At 32.8% G+C, this 22,857-nt stretch overlaps 1 protein-coding gene across 1 annotated transcript in view; it reads right to left on the bottom strand.

Annotated features, from left to right (window-relative positions):
* Positions 1-22,857, bottom strand: part of LOC141343773 (receptor-type tyrosine-protein phosphatase mu-like) — a 107,517-nt gene that overhangs the window by 18,170 nt on the left and 66,490 nt on the right. Inside the window, exons 10-13 of the mRNA XM_073848416.1 lie at positions 17,689-17,725; positions 17,204-17,278; positions 15,208-15,343; positions 1,075-1,181 (exon numbers count right to left, since the gene is read on the bottom strand). Coding sequence (XP_073704517.1) covers positions 1,075-1,181; positions 15,208-15,343; positions 17,204-17,278; positions 17,689-17,725 — 355 coding nt within the window. The remainder of the gene's footprint in view (positions 1-1,074; positions 1,182-15,207; positions 15,344-17,203; positions 17,279-17,688; positions 17,726-22,857) is intronic.

The raw sequence follows: 22,857 nt of genomic DNA on the forward strand, positions 1-22,857 counted from the left end.
AAAATTATAAAATAAATAAATAAATAAATAAATAAAAATTAATTTAAACATTTCAAATTGTTTAATTGATTGCAAAATATAATACAAAATCCAAAATAAACAATAAAATAAAATAAAATACATAATAAAATAATAATAAATATTTTTAAATAAAATATTAATTAACTGGCATGCCTGGATAAAGTTGAACAAAACAAACAACAAAATTACTATTTAAACTAACGAAAAATTATAATAAAAATAAATAAATAAATAAATATAAAAACTAATTTAAACATTTCAAATTATTTAATTAATTGCACAATATAATATAAAATCTAAAATAAACAATAAAATAAAATACATAATAAAATAATAAATATTTTAAATAATATAATTAAATAATAATAATAATAATAATAATAATAATTGGCATGCCTGGATAAAGTTGAACAAAACAAACAACGAAATTACTATTTAAACTAACTAAAATTATATATATATATATATATATATATATATATATATATATATATATATATATATATATATATATATATATATAAAAGAAATTTAAAAACTAATTTAAACATTTCAAATTGTTTAATTGACTGCAAAATATAATATAAAATCTAAAATAAAATACAATAAAATAAAATATAAAAAAAATTATTAAAATAATATAATGATTAATTGACGTTACTGAAAAGTTGAACAAAACAATGTTTGATTTATAAATATGTGCATGCCATGTGACCTTTAACTGACATTAGAGAATCGAGATTTGTGAACATGAATGCGCTTATTATGAAACATTAACTTTTTTTTTTAGCTTAAAAAATCTGTGACTGAATTAGCTCAATTCCTGAATGACTCATTTAAAGTGATTCAACAAGTGAATCATGAATCATATGAGCTCTCTCTCTCTGTATATTCAGTGGGTCTGTGGTGTAATATGGTTGGTCGGTGGTGGTTTGGCTCTGCTGCTGTCATTCTGTGCGTGTGCTGATGTTTTCCTGCAGGATGTGGATGACAGGTGTGTGACATGAACCTCAGTCCCGTCCAGCTCACTGATGCAGCCGCATGCGCACAAACATCCATACAGCGGCACAGACGCATCAGTCACAGCGCATGCTGTCAGAATGAGTCCAAACTCGAGAGGAGAAGGAACTCTGAAGATCCTAATGACTGACAGCAGCACACTGATGATTGACACACTCACTGCCATCAGAAATCAATACTGCAGCTCTATATGACACAAACCACTGCATGTGTGTTTCTCACAAACAAACAACAATGGAAATCACCATCAACACAACACATCTGTGTCTGACTGCAGTTCTGATTCATTCTCAGTCCACTGGAGCTCCAAATCCACCAATATCTTTTAACTATCTTAACTACTTAAAAACTTAAAAACACAATCATATTTAGGGTAACATATTCAAATTTGTGTTTTTTTTTTTAAAGCACATCTATTGCAACAAAATTAATTTCTGTATCTTTTAAAAAGAATTGCAAAAATGATTCAGTGAGTGGATTAAATTGTTAGAGCAATTCTTTTTTACTGATTTATTAAAAAGAAAAACTTGGTTTCTAAGAGTTTCTGTAATCAAGATACTGACTGTGCTGTAAACTAAAACGGTTAAACATAATTTCAGCTAAATAAAGCTAAAGTAGAATAAGATATAAATATTGGATTAATAATAAACTTAAACAACAATTAAAGGTTGATTTGGCACTAACTAAAATAAAATAAAATTAAACTGAAGTGCTAAAATGACAAACTAAAAGCGAAATGAAAATAAAGACAGAAATAGGAAGAAAAAATGACAAAAGCACATGACAAAAATACTAAAACTTGAGCTAAAATTAAAAATATATAAAAATCTTTTAATAAATAAATTAAAATATAAATATTTGTTAAATATAAAACTGGAATGTAATAAAAAAATAAAAATAAATAAATACACTGCCCTGGCACTAACTGAAATAAAATAATTGTAAGTAGAATTATTAAAATTATTTAAATAAAAGACAAATAGAAAAAATTCTAAAGCACAAAATTACTAAAACTTAAATCAACTACAATTAAAATAAAAACTGAAAATGTATATGAATATAATTTAATAAAATGAAATATAAATATTAGATTAAATATAAAATAAAAAAACTTAAATATAAATATTTTAAAAAAATTGTAATGTTGCCCTAGCATCAACTCAAATAAAATAAGTTTATGTTGAAGTGCTAATATTACTAAAACTAAAACTGAAATAAAATCATTAATTATTACTTTCTAAAAATTCAAATATAAACTGAAAATATATATGAATAGAATTGAGTAAAATGAAATATAAATATTAGATTAAATATATATCTAAAATTTGTAAATGTAAATATAAAAATTGTAATACTCCCCTGGCATCAACTCAAATAAAACAAGTTTATGTTTAAGTACTAAAATTACTAAAACTACTAAACCTGAAATAAAATCATTTTAAGTTGAATTATTTAAAAATTACTAAAACTTCAACTCAACTACAATTGAAAAAATAAATAAAATATATATATGAATATATATGAAAAAAATAGATATATATTAGATTAAATATAAAAATGTAATGTAAATACATAAAATACATAACAAAAGCACATAACAAAATTACTGAACTAAAATCAATTGGAAACTCTGCATTCAATCTCACCACTGAGCTAAACCATTTTTTTCTGTAGCGCAGCAGATTCAACTTTTAATGAAACTGTTTTTGAAAAAGAACCAGTTCCTGATTCATAAGCAAACAGCTCAGCATGACAAACAAACAAAAAACAGCAAATCAAGAATCCATTAAACACACGAGGAACTGAACACCAGGACATGAGGATGATGCACTTCATTCACATGCAACAAACACCAACCATGCAGGAAAACTCGAGCCAAACGCCAGAAGCGTGTGATGACTGCGATTAATAATGATGATGATGATGATGATGAGGATTTATGAGATGAAGGGGAATTCCAGGTTCGGGAAAAGAGCATTTCCCTTCCCTGAGCTGGGCAACAGAAAGACAAGGAGAAGATTCCTTGAGAAAGTGATTTTTGTTTTCTAATAATCTACAAACTACAAAGCTCAATCACATCGACTGTAAATGAATCATCAGTAATCATATCAAGGCTCTGATTGGAGGAGGTAAAGCATTCACAGACAGGCAGTTCACAGCAAACGATGGAGAATCACATCAAAACTTCAGCTCACGATCATAACAATTACAGATAGCGGCTCGGGCCGAGGGCCGACATTAACTCTGGTGCCCTGGTGGCGCCGGAGCGGATCTTAACCGGCGCGTCATGCAGGTTGAGCATAGCATGGCACTAACAGTGTACAAAGGTGTTTTACTTACAGGTAGTAAGTGTAGGACTGATAGGTTCTCCTGCCCAGTGGGGTGGTGGAGGGGTTTAAGCAGTGGAGGGGGATGAAGATGGAAGGAAAGAAAAAGTAAAAAATATTAATGCTCCCAAACGATATAAAATGAACAGAAGCAGACATGGTGGCATTCGTGACAGAGAAAGAGAGAGATGTGCGACGGTCACTGCGCAAACCTGAATGTCCGGACGAACCATGTGACTTCCTGCTACCGAGGGCCAGCTGACTTATATCCTGTGAGGGTCCTGGGACTTATATATATATATATATATATATATATATACATACACATATACACTGCCGCTCAAAAGTTTGGGATCAGTACGATTTTTTATGCTTTTTAAAGGAGACTTTCTGCTTATCAAGGCTGCGTTTATTTGATTAAAAATACAGAAAAAAACTGTAACATTGTGAAATGTTAATGCAATTTTAATATATTTTAAAATATAATTTATTCCTTTAATGCAAAGCTGCATTTCTAGCATCATTACTCCAGTCTTCAGTGTCACATGATCCTTCAGAAATCATTCTAACATGCTGATTTATTCATTTTATTATCAATGTTGGAAATATTATTAATTAAATTTTATTTAATATTTAAATAAATTACGGTGCCTTGGCAACTTCTTCCGGTGCTCTCAACCCAGGCCTTTGCATGCGCAATATAGGCTATACTCTCAAAATATCATAACTTTGATTTCTCTGATTTAAATTCACGAAAGTTTTCTACTTTATTCTAGTAGAGTTACGTCTTTTTTCTCGTAGTATTTTGACTTTATTCTCGTAGTATTTCGACTTTACTCTCATAGTATTTCAAATTTATTCTCGTAGTATTTCAAATTTATTCTCGTAGTATTTCGACTTTACTCTCATAGTATTTCAAATTTATTCTCAAAGTATTTCAAATTTATTCTCGTAGTATTTCGACTTTACTCTCATAGTATTTCAAATTTATTCTCAAAGTATTTCAAATTTATTCTCGTAGTATTTCGACTTTACTCTCGTAGTATTTCAAATTTATTCTCGTAGTATTTCAAATTTATTCTCGTAGAGTTACGTCTTTTTTCTCGTAGTATTTTGACTTTATTCTCGTAGTATTTCGACTTTACTCTCATAGTATTTCAAATTTATTCTCGTAGTATTTCGACTTTATTCTCGTAGTATTTCAAATTTATTCTCGTAGTATTTCGACTTTACTCTCGTAGTATTTCAAATTTATTCTCGTAGTATTTCGACTTTATTCTCGTAGTATTTCAAATATATTCTCGTAGTATTTTGACTTTATTCTCGTAGTATTTCAACTTTACTCTCGTAGTATTTTGACTTTATTCTCAAAGTATTTCGACTTCACTCTCGTAGTATTTCGACTTTACTCTCGTAGTATTTCGACTTTACTCTCGCAGTATTCCGACTTTACTCTTGTAGTATTTCGACTTTACTCTCGAAGTATTTCGACTTTACTCTCGAAGTATTTCAACTACTATCAAAGTATTTCGACTTCGCACGTAGTATTTCGACTTTATTCTCGAAGTATTTTGACCTTATTCTCGTAGTATTTCAACTGTACTCTCGTAGTATTTTGACTTTATTCTCAAAGTATTTCGACTTCACTCTCGTAGTATTTCGACTTTACTCTCGTAGTATTTCGACTTTACTCTCGCAGTATTCCGACTTTACTCTTGTAGTATTTCGACTTTACTCTCGAAGTATTTCGACTTTACTCTCGAAGTATTTCAACTACTATCAAAGTATTTCGACTTCGCTCGTAGTACTTCGACTTTATTCTCTAAGTATTTTGACCTTATTCTCGTAGTATTTCGACTTCACTCTCGTAGTATTTCGACTTTACTCTCGTAGTATTTCGACTTTACTCTCGAAGTATTTCGACTTTACTCTCGAAGTATTTCAACTACTATCAAAGTATTTCGACTTCGCTCGTAGTATTTCGACTTTATTCTCGAAGTATTTTGACCTTATTCTCGTAGTATTTCGACTTTACTCTCGTAGTATTTCGACTTTACTCTCAAAGTATTTCGACTTTACTCTCGAAGTATTTCAACTACTATCAAAGTATTTCGACTTCGCTCGTAGTATTTCGACTTTACTCTCGAAGTTTTTAGACTTTACTCTCGTAGTATTTCGACTTCACTCTCGTAGTATTTCGACTTTATTCTCGTAGTATTTCGACTTTACTCTCGTAGTATTTCGACTTTACTCTTGTAGTATTTCGACTTTACTCTCGAAGTATTTCGACTTTACTCTCAAAGTATTTCAACTACTATCAAAGTATTTCGACTTCGCTCGTAGTATTTCGACTTTACTCTTGAAGTTTTTAGACTTTACACTCGTAGTATTTCGACTTCACTCTCGTAGTATTTCGACTTTATTCTCAAAGTATTTCGACTTTACTCTCGCAGTATTCCGACTTTACTCTCGAAGTATTTCGACTTTACTCTCGAAGTATTTCGACTTTACTCTCGAAGTATTTCAACTACTATCAAAGTATTTCGACTTCGCTCTCGTAGTATTTCGACTTCACTCTCGTAGTATTTCGACTTTACTCTCGAAGTATTTCGACTTTACTCTCGAAGTATTTCGACTTTACTCTCGAAGTATTTCGACTTTACTCTCGAAGTATTTCAACTACTATCAAAGTATTTCGACTACTATCAAAGTATTTCGACTTCGCTCGTAGTATTTCGACTTTACTCTCGAAGTTTTTAGACTTTACTCTCGTAGTATTTCGACTTTATTCTCGTAGTATTTCGACTTTATTCTCAAAGTATTTTGACTTTATTCTCGTAGTATTTCAACTTTACTTTCGAAGTATTTCGAGTTTATTCTCAAAGTATTTCAACTTTACTCTCGAAGTATTTCGAGTTTATTAAAGTATTTCGACTTTATTCTCGTAGTATTTCGACTTTACTCAAAGTATTTTGACTTTACTCTCAAAGTATTTCGACTTTACTCTCGAAGTATTTCGACTACTATCAAAGTATTTCGACTTTATTCTCAAAGTATTTTGACTTTATTCTCAAAGTATTTCGACTTTACTCTCATAGTATTTCGACTGTACTCTCGTAGTATTTCGACTTTACTCTCGAAGTATTTCGACTGTACTCTCGAAGTATTTCGACTGTACTCTCGTAGTATTTCGACTGTACTCTCGTAGTATTTCGACTTTACTCTCAAAGTATTTCGACTTTACTCTCATAGTATTTCGACTTTACTCTCGAAGTATTTCGACTGTACTCGTAGTATTTCGACTTTACTCTCGAAGTATTTCGACTACTATCAAAGTATTTCGACTTTATTCTCAAAGTATTTCGACTTTAATCTCGTAGTATTTCAACTTTACTCTCGTAGTATTCCGACTTTACTCTCAAAGTATTTTGACTTTATTCTCAAAGTATTTTGACTTTATTCTCATAGTATTTCAACTTTACTTTCGAAGTATTTCGAGTTTATTCTCAAAGTATTTCAACTTTACTCTCGAAGTATTTGGAGTTTATTCTCAAAGTATTTCGACTTTATTCTCAAAGTATTTTGACTTTATTCTCAAAGTATTTCGACTTTACTCTCGTAGTATTTCGACTTTACTCTCGAAGTATTTTGACTTTATTCTCAAAGTATTTCGACTTTACTCTCGTAGTATTTCGACTTTACTCTCGAAGTATTTGGAGTTTATTCTCAAAGTATTTCGACTTTATTCTCAAAGTATTTTGACTTTATTCTCAAAGTATTTCGACTTTACTCTTGTAGTATTTCGATTTTACTCTCGAAGTATTTTGACTTTATTCTCAAAGTATTTCGACTTTACTCACGTAGTATTTCGACTTTACTCTCGAAGTATTTGGAGTTTATTCTCAAAGTATTTCGACTTTATTCTCAAAGTATTTTGACTTTATTCTCAAAGTATTTCGACTTTACTCTCGTAGTATTTCGACTTTACTCTCGAAGTATTTTGACTTTATTCTCAAAGTATTTCGACTTCACTCTCGAAGTATTTCGACTACTATCAAAGTATTTCGACTTTATTCTCAAAGTATTTTGACTTTATTCTCAAAGTATTTTGACTTTATTCTCAAAGTATTTCGACTTTACTCTCGTAGTATTTCGAGTTTATTCTCAAAGTATTTCAACTTTACTCTCGTAGTATTTCGACTTTACTCTCGAAGTATTTCGACTTTATTCTGAAAGTATTTCGACTTTATTCTGAAAGTATTTCGACTTTATTCTCAAAGTATTTCGACTTTACTCTCATAGTATTTCGACTGTACTCTCGTAGTATTTCGACTTTACTCTCGAAGTATTTCGACTACTATCAAAGTATTTCGACTTTATTCTCAAAATATTTTGACTTTATTCTCAAAGTATTTCGACTTTAATCTCGTAGTATTTCGACTTTACTCTCGTAGTATTCCGACTTTACTCTCGTAGTATTTCAACTTTATTCTCGTAGTATTTTGACTTTACTCTCGTAGTATTTGAACTTTATTCTCGTAGTATTCCGACTTTACTCTCATAGTATTTCAACTTTACTTTCGAAGTATTTCGACTACTATCAAAGTATTTCGACTTTATTCTCAAAGTATTTTGACTTTATTCTCGTAGTATTCCGACTTTACTCTCGCAGTATTTCAACTTTATTTTCGTAGTATTTTGACTTTACTCTCGTAGTATTTCAACTTTATTCTCGTAGTATTTTGACTTTACTCTCATAGTATTTCAACTTTACTTTCGAAGTATTTCGAGTTTATTCTCAAAGTATTTCAACTTTACTCTCGAAGTATTTGGAGTTTATTCTCAAAGTATTTTGACTTTATTCTCATAGTATTTCGACTTTACTTTCGAAGTATTTCGAGTTTATTCTCGAAGTATTTCGACTTTATTCTCGTAGTATTTTGACTTTATTCTCAAAGTATTTCGACTTTACTCTCATAGTATTTCGACTGTACTCTCGTAGTATTTCGACTTCACTCTCGTAGTATTTCGACTTTACTCTCGAAGTATTTCGACTACTATCAAAGTATTTCGACTTTATTCTCAAAGTATTTCGACTTTAATCTCGTAGTATTTCGACTTTACTCTTGTAGTATTTCGACTTTACTCTCGTAGTATTTCGACTTTATTCTCGTAGTATTTTGACTTTATTCTCGTAGTATTTCAACTTTACTTTCGAAGTATTTTGAGTTTATTCTCAAAGTATTTCAACTTTACTCTCGAAGTATTTCGACTTTATTCTCGTAGTATTTCGACTTTACTTTCGAAGTATTTCGAGTTTATTCTCAAAGTATTTCAACTTTACTCTCAAAGTATTTCGAGTTTATTCTCAAAGTATTTCAACTTTATTCTCAAAGTATTTTGACTTTATTCTCAAAGTATTTCGACTTTACTCTCGTAGTATTTCGAGTTTATTCTCAAAGTATTTCAACTTTACTCTCGTAGTATTTCGACTTTACTCTCGAAGTATTTCGACTACTATCAAAGTATTTCGACTTTATTCTGAAAGTATTTCGACTTTATTCTCAAAGTATTTCGACTTTACTCTCATAGTATTTCGACTGTACTCTCGTAGTATTTCGACTTTACTCTCGAAGTATTTCGACTACTATCAAAGTATTTCGACTTTATTCTCAAAATATTTTGACTTTATTCTCAAAGTATTTCGACTTTAATCTCGTAGTATTTCGACTTTACTCTCGTAGTATTCCGACTTTACTCTCGTAGTATTTCAACTTTATTCTCGTAGTATTTTGACTTTACTCTCGTAGTATTTGAACTTTATTCTCGTAGTATTCCGACTTTACTCTCATAGTATTTCAACTTTACTTTCGAAGTATTTCGACTACTATCAAAGTATTTCGACTTTATTCTCAAAGTATTTTGACTTTATTCTCGTAGTATTCCGACTTTACTCTCGCAGTATTTCAACTTTATTCTCGTAGTATTTTGACTTTACTCTCGTAGTATTTCAACTTTACTTTCGAAGTATTTCGACTTTACTTTCGAAGTATTTCGAGTTTATTCTCAAAGTATTTCAACTTTACTCTCAAAGTATTTCGAGTTTATTCTCAAAGTATTTCAACTTTACTCTCGAAGTATTTCGAGTTTATTCTCAAAGTATTTCAACTTTACTCTCGAAGTATTTCGAGTTTATTCTCAAAGTATTTCGACTTTATTCTCGTAGTATTTCGACTGTACTCTCGTAGTATTTTGACTTTACTCTCAAAGTATTTTGACTTTATTCTCAAAGTATTTCGACTTTAATCTCGTAGTATTTCGACTTTACTCTCGAAGTATTTCGACTACTATCAAAGTATTTCGACTTTATTCTCATAGTATTTCGACTTTACTCTCATAGTATTTCGACTTCACTCTCGTAGTATTTCGACTTTACTCTCGAAGTATTTCTACTACTATCAAAGTATTTCGACTTTATTCTCAAAGTATTTTGACTTTATTCTCAAAGTATTTCGACTTTAATCTCGTAGTATTTCGACTTTACTCTCGTAGTATTTCGACTTTACTCTCGTAGTATTCCGACTTTACTCTCGTAGTATTTCGACTTTATTCTCGTAGTATTTTAACTTTATTCTCGTAGTATTTCAACTTTACTTTCGAAGTATTTTGAGTTTATTCTCAAAGTATTTCAACTTTACTCTCGAAGTATTTCGAGTTTATTCTCAAAGTATTTCGACTTTATTCTCGTAGTATTTCGACTTTTCTTTCGAAGTATTTCGACTTTATTCTCGTAGTATTTCGACTTTACTTTCGAAGTATTTCGACTTTATTCTCGTAGTATTTCGACTTTACTTTCGAAGTATTTCGAGTTTATTCTCAGTATTTCAACTTTACTCTCAAAGTATTTCGAGTTTATTCTCAAAGTATTTCAACTTTACTCTCGAAGTATTACGAGTTTATTCTCAAAGTATTTCAACTTTACTCTCGAAGTATTTCGACTTTATTCTCGTAGTATTTCGACTGTACTCTCGAAGTATTTCGACTACTATCAAAGTATTTCGACTTTATTCTCGAAGTATTTCGAGTTTATTCTCAAAGTATTTCGACTTTATTCTCGTAGTATTTCGACTGTACTCTCGAAGTATTTCGACTACTATCAAAGTATTTCGACTTTATTCTCAAAGTATTTTGACTTTATTCTCAAAGTATTTCGACTTTACTCTCGTAGTATTTCGACTTTACTCTCGAAGTATTTCGACTACTATCAAAGTATTTCGACTTTATTCTCAAAGTATTTTGACTTTATTCTCGTAGTATTTCGACTGTACTCTCGTAGTATTTTGACTTTACTCTCAAAGTATTTTGACTTTATTCTCAAAGTATTTCGACTTTACTCTCGTAGTATTTCGACTTTACTCTCGAAGTATTTCGACTACTATCAAAGTATTTCGACTTTATTCTCAAAGTATTTCGACTTTATTCTCGTAGTATTTCGACTGTACTCTCGTAGTATTTTGACTTTACTCTCAAAGTATTTTGACTTTATTCTCAAAGTATTTCGACTTTAATCTCGTAGTATTTCGACTTTACTCTCGAAGTATTTCGACTACTATCAAAGTATTTCGACTTTATTCTCATAGTATTTCGACTTTACTCTCATAGTATTTCGACTTCACTCTCGTAGTATTTCGACTTTACTCTCGAAGTATTTCTACTACTATCAAAGTATTTCGACTTTATTCTCAAAGTATTTTGACTTTATTCTCAAAGTATTTCGACTTTAATCTCGTAGTATTTCGACTTTACTCTCGTAGTATTTCGACTTTACTCTCGTAGTATTCCGACTTTACTCTCGTAGTATTTCGACTTTATTCTCGTAGTATTTTAACTTTATTCTCGTAGTATTTCAACTTTACTTTCGAAGTATTTTGAGTTTATTCTCAAAGTATTTCAACTTTACTCTCGAAGTATTTCGAGTTTATTCTCAAAGTATTTCGACTTTATTCTCGTAGTATTTCGACTTTACTTTCGAAGTATTTCGACTTTATTCTCGTAGTATTTCGACTTTACTTTCGAAGTATTTCGACTTTATTCTCGTAGTATTTCGACTTTACTTTCGAAGTATTTCGAGTTTATTCTCAAAGTATTTCAACTTTACTCTCAAAGTATTTCGAGTTTATTCTCAAAGTATTTCAACTTTACTCTCGAAGTATTACGAGTTTATTCTCAAAGTATTTCAACTTTACTCTCGAAGTATTTCGAGTTTATTCTCAAAGTATTTCGACTTTATTCTCGTAGTATTTCGACTGTACTCTCGAAGTATTTCGACTACTATCAAAGTATTTCGACTTTATTCTCAAAGTATTTTGACTTTATTCTCAAAGTATTTCGACTTTACTCTCGTAGTATTTCGACTTTACTCTCGAAGTATTTCGACTACTATCAAAGTATTTCGACTTTATTCTCAAAGTATTTTGACTTTATTCTCAAAGTATTTCGACTTTACTCTCATAGTATTTCGACTGTACTCTCGTAGTATTCTGAAAATATCTTCTCAAAATATTTGGACTTTTTTCTCGTAATATATGTATATTATAATATGTATTATATGTCGGTTTCCACAAAAATATTGGGCAGCATGACTGTTTTTCGACTGTTTCTTGAGCAGCAAAGCAGCATATTAGAATGATTTCTGAAGGATCATGTGACACTGAAGACTGGAGTAATGATGCTGAAAATTCAGCTTTGATCATAGCAATCAATTACATTCTAACATATATTTACATAGAAAACTGCTGTTTTAAACTGTAATGATATTTCACTATTTTTGCTGTATTTTTAATCAAATAATGCATCTTTGGTGAGCAGATATCTTATTTTAGACTGGTGGTGTATCTATACACAGCTGTATCTGCTCTGCGTCTATCATCTCTCGGTGAGCATTAATATGTGCAATAATAAGTCTTTATGAGGACGATGTGATGTGTGAAAGGTCAATCACAGCACAGATACATCAGAACACACTGTACATTAGCAATAAAAGCAACATTAATTCACCTTCCTCAATGCATCTCCTCATTTTTCAGGATGTAATTAGTGGAATATGAAAACATTTGCGCTGTAAATGACCAGATGCCGGCCGTCAGCAGCGTCCGGAGCGTGCACTCGGCCTTAAACGGGGAATTAACGCGTTCTCCTCATGCGCTCCCTTCTAATCTAATTCAGCAAATTAATCCAAATAGATGCGAGAGATTCAATCATGCTCGTTCATTTGATTAAAGCATATTGAACGGGATTCAATTAAAATGTCTACGGAGTGATCAACGCTCATCTCTCTGGGAGGGAAATTTGGTGAATCCAGTGTTTGGGATTATTGAACACGCGTGTGTGAAATAAACCCGTCTGTACATGCAAATGACAGGCCTGACGTTCAGAAACAGAACCCATGATGGTAGAGCAGCGCTTCTCAACCTCTCTGAGTCCTTCATAATTACTAGCCAACTCAAAAATTATGTTATAATTTTAGTGTTATTATAGCATTTTAATGAATATTATGTTAATATAACTGCTTTTAAATAATGCAAAGTTTTCCCCCTGGTTGAGAACCGCTGCTTTATTGACATTCATACATAAAGTAATTGTGAAAATGACCACATATCAGATACTTCACAACAACATCATGAATTGTTCTATAGTTTCTCTGGTGTGTCAGTAGAAAATACACATTTACAAATATTCCGTCTGCAAATCTTGCTTCTTTAAGTTTGGAACTACAATTAAAACCATAAAAATCATTTTTGTATTTGGTTTGGTTTCTTTTGCTGGAACCAATGATTATTTGGTTGATTATTTCTTCAATAATTGGACACAAATCCAAATATTTTTCATCATTAAAATGTAATAATTTTAATAAAAATAATTAAGTATACTCCAATATTAAACAGTTTTTTTTCCACAATACACAGATTTGATTAATTGATAGATTTGTTGTAGATGATTTTTTTATTATCAATTAGAATCAATTTTATTGATTAGTTGTTGCAGCCCTAAATTAAAATTAGCTTTACCTGAAATAAAATAAAACTGAAACATTTCAGCTCATTCCTAAGGCAACACTTCTCATTTTCAATTACAGCTTAACTTGATGTACTAAAATAACTAAAACTTAAAAAAAAAAAAAATAATAATAATTATATATATATATAATAAAACAACTAATATAAATGTCACAATCACAAAAAAAATACTAAAATTCTAAATAAACTTTAAATGGAAATTATAAAAATATATACAATTTCAAAATATTATTAAAAACTATCATAGCATCTCATAACACTTGTTTGCAGAAATCTACCTGCAAACTACATTAAACCACGCAAACTAGAAGAAGTTAAATAATAAATAACTTGTTTTGGAATTTTTTTTTTTTTAATTTGTATTTGTGTAATTAAATAAAAGCTCTAGAGAAAATAATAGAGTAACTGTGAAATAGTTTCAACTACAGTAACAGTATAGCCATCTTAAACAAGTGTTGTTGTGAAGTATATGTATTACACAAGGAAACCTGCAATTATAGCAGAGACGACAACAGCAGACATTTAGATAGACAAGTATGAGTTTTACTGCCGAAAAACTGTTCAAATTCATGGCTGTAAATGACTATTATATTTATTGTAGTGGTTCTGGATTGGGCTGTTTTATATTCAGCAGGGCAAACGGCTAATCTGGAGCAAACAAACAGGAGCGTCTGTGTGTGTGAGCTGGATATTTGCCGAAACTGACTCTGGGCGACCCCTGATCCGCGGGCAGCTAATGTAAACTAGCGACGAGCTTTCATCAGTCACACGATCACTGAGATTTCCTCGTCTTTTTGAGATGCAGGGTCACTGAGGAAATGGCTCTTTATCAGGCCATTATACAGCATTTTAACCAGGCTTATCAACATAATTAGATTAATAATTCAGTGTCGCATAGACAATGCGGATGAAAGGTCAGGTGGAAATCGGGAAGAAAATCTATTATTAATATCTGCGGTTAAACTCCAGACAATCTGATTGGCTCTCTGCGGTTTTCCACAAAAACACAAGGTCCTGATCTGACTGCGGATGAGACTAAAGTTTGGACACATCTGCTCATTCCCCATTAATATTAATGTCCAGGTTAGAATAATAGTCACAGGAGTCTGAAATAACAGAGTTTCTTCCTGTAGTTTCTTCCTGTTGGATTTCCATTGAAAACACAAGGCTTGAATGTAATTTAATTAGTTTTGGATAAAAGCATCAGCCAAATGTATGAACGGAAATCTTACACTAATGTATGTGCCGATCAAAATGTGAAAAATTAAATATTTGAGCTTTATCTTTGTCTACATTCATTGAGTGCATCATGAAATGCTTTGTAAAACAAGAGTAAAATGTAAGGAAAACAAGTTAGGAAAATTATATGTATGCAAAACTAAAATAAAAAATACTTAGGCCTAAATTTACGATTCATGTATTTGAATTTCATTTAATTATTTTCATGTATTTGTATTAGCTTTAACAAACTACAGATAAAACACTGAATTCCAAAAAAGAAGAAATATCAACAAGAATCAGATTTAAGTGATTATGTTAAAACTGTGTAATCCAAATAATTAGAAAATTCAAACGCAATAAAGGCCTAAATATGTTTTGAGTGTAATACATTTAAGCAGAGATATTTAGATTAAAAGTTCTTAACATAGTCATGTGTGTCCAAACTTTGGTTAATGCCATTTTCTGATGTGTGTCGTCAGCCTTTACCGCAGTGAAATCAGTGTAACTGATCTTTTTTAGTTTGTGTGAGTTGAGGTTCTTACCGTTTCTTCATGAGCAGCACAACGCCGAGGAAGATGATGACAAAGAGCAGTATTCCTGCGATGACGCCGGCGATTTTTACTGTATGGTCGGTCTGTTTCTCCGGCTCAACCGCATTGGGTTTGTGTGTCGCCGCACCTGAGATCAACCAAAGGTCAAAGGTCATACAGAAGATAGTTTGAGGCAAGACTATACACTATTTTGCTCACATAACATGTCTTCATTCAGTGGAAAGAAAACAATGAAAGTACACATTAAGTGTTTATTTTAGTGCACTTTATCTGTTTGCGTCTATATATTTCAGTTATGGTTACAATTTGTATATCTAAAAGTTTTTATCTCCACTTTAGCAACACTTACAGTTTTATTTATATTGCGAAGGTTTTTACTGAGGGGTTTGTTCATATATGATTCACACTGGTTTATACAACATTTTATTCCTAAAAACATGGTAAAACTGTACATTTTTGAAGGTAATGAGTTTTTATCTACACTTCAGCAACACTTACATACACCAAAACTTACAGTTTTATTCCTATCTATATTTTAAAGGTTTTTACTGAGGGGTTTCTTCATATATGATTCACACAGCTTTATACAACAATTGCTCATAGAAATATGGTAAAATTGCACATTTTTGAAGGTAATGAGTTTTATCTACACTTCAGCAGCACTTACATACACCAAAACTTACAGATTTATTCCTATATATATTGTGAAGGTTTTTACTGAAGGGTTTGTTTATATATGATTCACACTGGTTTATACAACATTTTTATTCCTAGAAACAAGGTAAAAATTTACATTTTTGAAGGTAATGAGTTTTATCTACACTTCAGCAGCACTTACATACACCAAAACTTTCAGTTTTATTCCTATATATTTTCTGAAGGTTTTTACTGAAGGGTTTGTTTATATATGATTCACACTGGTTTATACAACATTTTTACACCTAGAAACATAGTAAAAATGCAAATTTCTGAAGTTAATGAGTCTTTCTCTACACTTCAGCAACACTTACATACACCAAAACTTACAGTTTTATTCCTATATATATTCTGAAGGTTTTTACTGAAGGGTTTGTTTATATATGATTCACACTGGTTTATACAACATTTTTACCCCTTGAAACATAGTAAAAGTGCAAATTTCTGAAGGTAATAAGTTTTTATCTACACTTCAGCAGCACTTACATACACCAAAACTTACAGTTTCATTCCCATCTATATTCTGAAGGTTTTTACTAAGGGATTTGTTCATATATGGTTTACACTGGTTTATACAACATTTTATTCCTAGAAACATGGTAAAAAAAATGCTAATTTTCAAAGGTAATTAGTTTTATCTACACTTCAGCAGCACTTACATACACTAAAACTTAGAGTTTTATTCCAAACTATATTCTGAAGGATTTTACTGAGGGGTTTGTTCATATTTTATTCACACTGATTTCTACGTCGTTTTACTCCTGTAAAATTGCACATTTTTGAAAATGTCTCTCACTTCAGCAGCATTTACATACATAAAAACTTGCAGCTTTGTTTTTTAATTACATTCTGAATGTTTTTGCTGAGGGTTTTGATCATAAATCATTCACACTGATTCATACAACATTTTACTCCTAAAAACATTGTAGAAATGTGTTTCTGATGACAGTATTTTCTTATGGAGTTGTGGATTTTAACTTATGGATTGATGAAAACAGAAATCCAAAATCTCCTCTGGAACAACCTTTAACTCTAAATATTAAAAAGCTAATAAAAACAAAACAAAATTCTAAGATGGAAAACCTAAATAAGATAAAGATTTACAATACAAAAAAAAATACAAAGATTAATAATACCTGTCAACAACACTAAAATAACACTGAGAGAATATGACTGGTCAAAAACATGTACAAAATGATGTCATCAGCGCTTTATCTCTGCTAAGATTATGTTAGAGTCAGACTCTTAAGTTCATCCACACACTCATGCAGTGAGTGAGTGAGTTTCTGACCTGTTAGCTGATTGTCTCCAGCGGCCGGAGCGATGCGAACGTAAGGAGTGGTGAGCTGCGTCACTAAAATTGCAGCTGCAAGAACAAGATCCACACGCATGCAGAAAGACAGAGAGAACCAGTGTGTTTGTGTGAGAGAGGAGAAACAAACAGGAGAAAGAGAAGAAAACAAGCAGTTACTGAAAACCTGCACAACAGACACACAAAGGCAGAAGCATGCAGAACTCCATATTCAGACACGCTTATAATCCTGGGTAATCTGGTCTCTCATTTCACATTGCTCTTACTTTAACCTGGGTTAGTAATTAACCCCAGGTTAATGCTCTTATTTCCATATTTACAAGGTTAATAACATTGGACAAGTGCATACAAACCTTTTCAGAAACCGAATTAGGCTACACTAACAGCACCATGTTACATGCGCAATGTTATGTGTAAAATTAATTACATTTTCAATGTCTGCTTGCATAAATTAGAATACCTACCTTTGGTAGCTACACGGACACAGTCGATTTTGGTCTCCTGAAAAACAAAAAAATACATACAAAAATATCAAACATTGAACAAATAATAATTTACTTTGGCCAACATGTGCTATTTTAAATGTGCTACAAAATTAATTATGATTGATTTATTGATTATTTGGATTGATACACTGAGATATTTATCATCATAAATTGCTCCAGTGTTTCCTACAGTAGTAAATGACATTTTACTCTTGTCAGCAGAGTGAAAACAGTTCAGTAACTGGTTCTGCTGCTGCATGACTCCAGTGATGTATATGCTGATATATTTTCTATGCCTGCTAAGCAGCTGCGGCATTAAAACTGCATTTCAGCCGAATGCTGTATGTGAGCGATCAGTACGAGCACCTGGAGCACGACTTGCTTTACCGCCTGTAATCAAACTAACGTCTGACATCAGTCTTCAGCTACACAAACACCAACTACGCACCTTGTTCTGCTTTATTACTGCTGTTCTTTTTAATACGCTGACTGCTGTGCTCTCCAGTTTATCAAAGCCAGCATACTGTTATTGCACATAAACAGTGTTTCAAAAGACTGAAAGCTCCTGCTAGAGCTTTCGATATACATCTAACCACAATGCTTTGAGCCCTTCTAAACGACCATAAAACACCTAGCAACTCATTAGTAACCACTGAGCACACCTTGAAATGCCTAGCAACACCCTAGTAACCACCAGAATCTGTGCAACAGTCTAGCAATGTCATATCACCCATAAAGAACAGCCTTGCAACCACCAGAACATGTCTAACAATGTCCTAACAACTGCCTAGCACCCATTCAGAACAACCTAGCAACACACTAGCAACCACCAGAACCTATGTAAAACTCTAACAATGCCCTAACAACTGCCTAGCACCCATCCAGAACCTGTGCAACAGTGTAACAATGCCCTATTAACTTCATAACATGCTTTCAAAACAATCTCCTAACTACTTCCTAGTACCATATAAAACAACCTAGCAACCACCGGTGCAACAGTTCAACACTGCCATAGCTACTTTATAGCATGCATTTAGAACAACCTAACAACAGCCTAGCAACCACCAAAATCTGTGCAACGCCCTGGCAACCACCAGAACCTGTGCAACAGTCTAGCAGTGCCATAGCAACTGCCCATTCAGAACAGCCTTGCAACACCCTAGCAACCACCACAACCCGTGCAACAGTTCAACAGTGCCCTAGCAACCTAATAGTATGCATTCAGAACAACCTAACAACACCCTAGCAACCACCAAAATTTGTGCAAAAACCTAACAACCACCAGAACCTGTGCAACAGTGTAACAAATGGCCTATCAACTCCACAGCATGCTTTCAGATCAACCTAGTAACAACCTAGCAATCACTAAAACCTGTGCAACAGTGTAACAATGCCCTAGCAACTTCATAACATGTTTTCAGAACAACCTAGCAACACCCTAGCAATCACCAGAACCTGTGCAAGTGTAACAAATGCCCTATCAACTTCATAGCATGCTTTCAGAACAACCTAGCAACACCCTAGCAATCACCAGAACCAGTGCAAGTGTAACAATGTCCTAGCAACTTCATAACATGTTTTCAAAACAACCTAGCAACACCCTAGCAACCACCACAACCGTTACAACACCCTCGTACCCATTCAGAACAACTTAGCAACACCCTAGCAACCACCAGAACCTTTGCAACAGTGTAACAATGCCCTATCAACTTCATAGCATTTTTTCAGAACAACCTAGTAACACCTTAGCAACCACCAGAATCTGTCCAGTGTAACAATGCCTTAGCAACTTAATAGCATGCATCCGGAACAACCTAGCAACGCCCTAGCAACCATCAGAACCTGTGCAACACCCTTACACCCATCCAGAACAATCTAGCAACACCCTAGAACATGTGCAACAGTGTAACAATGTGCTAGCAACTGCCTATAAACCTTAATGTCCCAGAAATATCACAGAAATCACACAGAAAACCTGCAAATGAGGGTTCTTAATTAATTTTACACAGCCATTTTGACTTGATTCCCCACAAAATGCATGAAAACGGCAAAACTGCATAAGATATCAAGACTTCTTTTCATTGCCTGTATCTTTTATTGCACATGTACTTTGTCTCACTGAACTGGCAGATTTGTTCACTTGTTTTATAAAAAAGTGGGAAAAAATTCTTAATATCTTATGCAGTCAGTTCTTGTTATAAGAAAATTTAGATATTTTAAATGGAAAATCAGACACAAACACTTATTAAGAGGAGGATTTTTTTTTTGCTGTGTAGCAACTGTCACACCCTACATCAACATCTCAGCACCTTTTATGTTTCCCAGCAAGTCCTAAAAAGCTTTAGTTTTATCACGGCTAGTGTTTTTCTGATCTTCAGCTTGTCTTACGCTGTACTGTGGCATTTAAACACACACTTCTACCTTCACCCGTCCATTAGAGCCTAGGAACGACCTTTGACTTGCTGAACGAGACTCACAACAATATAAACAAACACTCGTCCTGCTATTATAAAGAAAAGCAAACACAAATGTGCATTTAGCAGCACATCCAGCGTCCTGACGGCATTGAAAGGCCTGATTTAATGAATTACAGCTCTTGAATAGACAGATACAAGGGCCGTCTCAGTAAGTGCCCGTCCGCATCCATCAGGGAGGCTAAAACAGAGATCCTCAGTCAATTAGGACATCAATTACAGCCGCCAGCTCTTCCACAGCCTTTTAGAGCAGCGCTACTGTCAATCCGAACAGTACGATTTCTTTAAAAGCACGGCGAGAGGTGAGAGAGAGCGAGATGCATTAAGTCAAAGAGAGTTAATGCGTGCGCGGGCCGTCTCTCATCACGTGTGACACTCAAAAACCTTCGAGAAACATCGCTCTGATGCTCAAAGTGTTTTCAGAGCAGCACCTGTTCCCTGACGGCCTCTTCCCTGTGTTTTTGAGGACGCGGGTCGAGGTCGAGGCGTCCGGAGGGACTCTCTTCACCTCTGCTCTCTTTCTTACCCACAATTACCTCCCTCATCGACTCTGCCACAGCGCTTCTGTGGAGAGCCACAAGTGAATATCTGAAGCGTTCGTCGCTGCCGCCTCTCTCCCACAGCGTCCGAAAATACAGTAAAAGATTTTGTTACACAGTATTTGGTCTTGCTTTCCAGTTTTTAAACTTTCTTAAATCAACATGCATTTACTCAAGAGGCAAAAGGACTTAAGATAATGATGTTATCTGAAAAATGCATCAAAAGTTATGCTTAAAACAAGAGCAAATATCTGCTAATGGGATCAGAAACATCAGCTTAATTCAAAGGAAAAACAAATTTATTTTCCTGACTTCAGTGGCAAATATTTGCCCTGTTTTAAGCATATAAACTCATTTAATTTTGATTAGTTTCTCAGAAAGCAAGACTTAATATTATTAGGTTATTTGGCTTCTCCAGTAAAAGCATCTTGATTTAAGAATGTTTCGAAATTCATGCTGGAAAACAAGATAAAAAGACCTTTTTTTTTGTTGAACAAGCACCAAATGCAAGCAAAAACTGGCTTTGGCACGTACAGAAATGCAATACTGAATATATGTGAAGTCCATTCTGAGCTCAGTTTCCTCTTATAGTAGCTACATTTACATGCACCCAAATAATCCATAATTGTATTGCAAAGCCTTCTTGTAAACACATCAGTCGATATGATTGAGCTTGATACGAATGCAATTTCAAGACCTGAGATAATCCGATCAATAGGAATAAATGAAGCACCTAAACACTTGAATATGATCTTCTCAACGGATTAAACATTCCTTGTGTTTGTTAACCACAGCCCTTTTATAATATATGAGCCTGGACCACAAAACCAGTCATAAAGCTCATTTTTTTTAATTGAGAATTATACCTCATATGAAAGCTAAATAAATAAGCTTTCCATTGATGTCTATGGTTTGTTTGGACAGGATGATATTTGGTCGAGAAATGACTATTTAAAAATCTATAATCTGAGGGTGCAAAAAATTCAAAATATTGAGAAAATCACCTTTGAAGTTGTCCAAAAGGAGTTCTAAGCAATGCATATTACTAATCAAAAATTAAGTTTTAATATATTTACAGTAGGAAATGTACAAAATATCTTCATGGAACATTTCCTAATGACTTTTGACACAAAAGAAAAATCGATAATTTTGACCCATACAATGTATTGTTGGCTATTGCTACAAATATACCCATGCTACTTTGTAGTACAATTTATTTTTCTTACTTCAGTGACAAATATTTGTCCTGTTTTAAGCATATAAGCTTTTGACTGATTTCTCAGAAAGCAAGACTTAATATCATTAGGTTATTTTGCTTCTCCAGTAAATGCATCTTGATTTAAGGATGTTAGAAATGTGTGCTGGAAAACAAGAAAAAATACTTTTTTTTTTTTTTGAACAGGCACCAAATGAAAGCAAATACAGGCTTTGGCACATAAATAAATGCAACTGCCTGGTAAGGAAATGCAATTCTGAATATAAGTCCATTCTGAGCTCAGTTTCCTCTTACAGTAGCTACATTTATATGCACCCAAATAATCCATATTTGTATTACAATGCCATCATGTAAACACATCAGTCGATATGATTGAGCTTGATACGAATGTAATTTCAAGACCTGAGATAACCCGATCGATAGGAATAAATGAAGCACCTAAACACTTGAATATGATCTTCTCAACGGATTAAACATTCCTTGTGTTTGTTCACCACAGCCCTTTTTTGGACCCTGGACCACAAAACCAGTCATAAAGCTAAATTTTTTTAAATTGAGATTTGTACCTCAAATGAAAGCTAAATAAATAAGCTTTCCATTGATGTTTATGGTTTGTTTGGACAGGATGATATTTGGTTGTGAAATGACTATTTAAAAATCTAGAATCTGAGGGTGCCAAAAAGAATCTGAGAGAAAATCACCTTTAAAGTTGTCCAAATGAAGTTCTTAGAAATGCATATTACTAATCAAAAATTAGGTTTTGATATATTTACGGTAGGAAATGTACAAAATATCTTCATGGAACATCGATAATTTTGACCCCTTTGATGTATTGTTGGCTATTGCTACAAATATACCCGTACTACTTAAGACTGGTTTTGTGGTCCAGGGTCAAACACTGAATGAGACAGAATGTTTA

Source organism: Garra rufa, chromosome 10 (genome assembly GCF_049309525.1).
Source record: "Garra rufa chromosome 10, GarRuf1.0, whole genome shotgun sequence".
Lineage (NCBI taxonomy): Eukaryota > Metazoa > Chordata > Actinopteri > Cypriniformes > Cyprinidae > Garra > Garra rufa.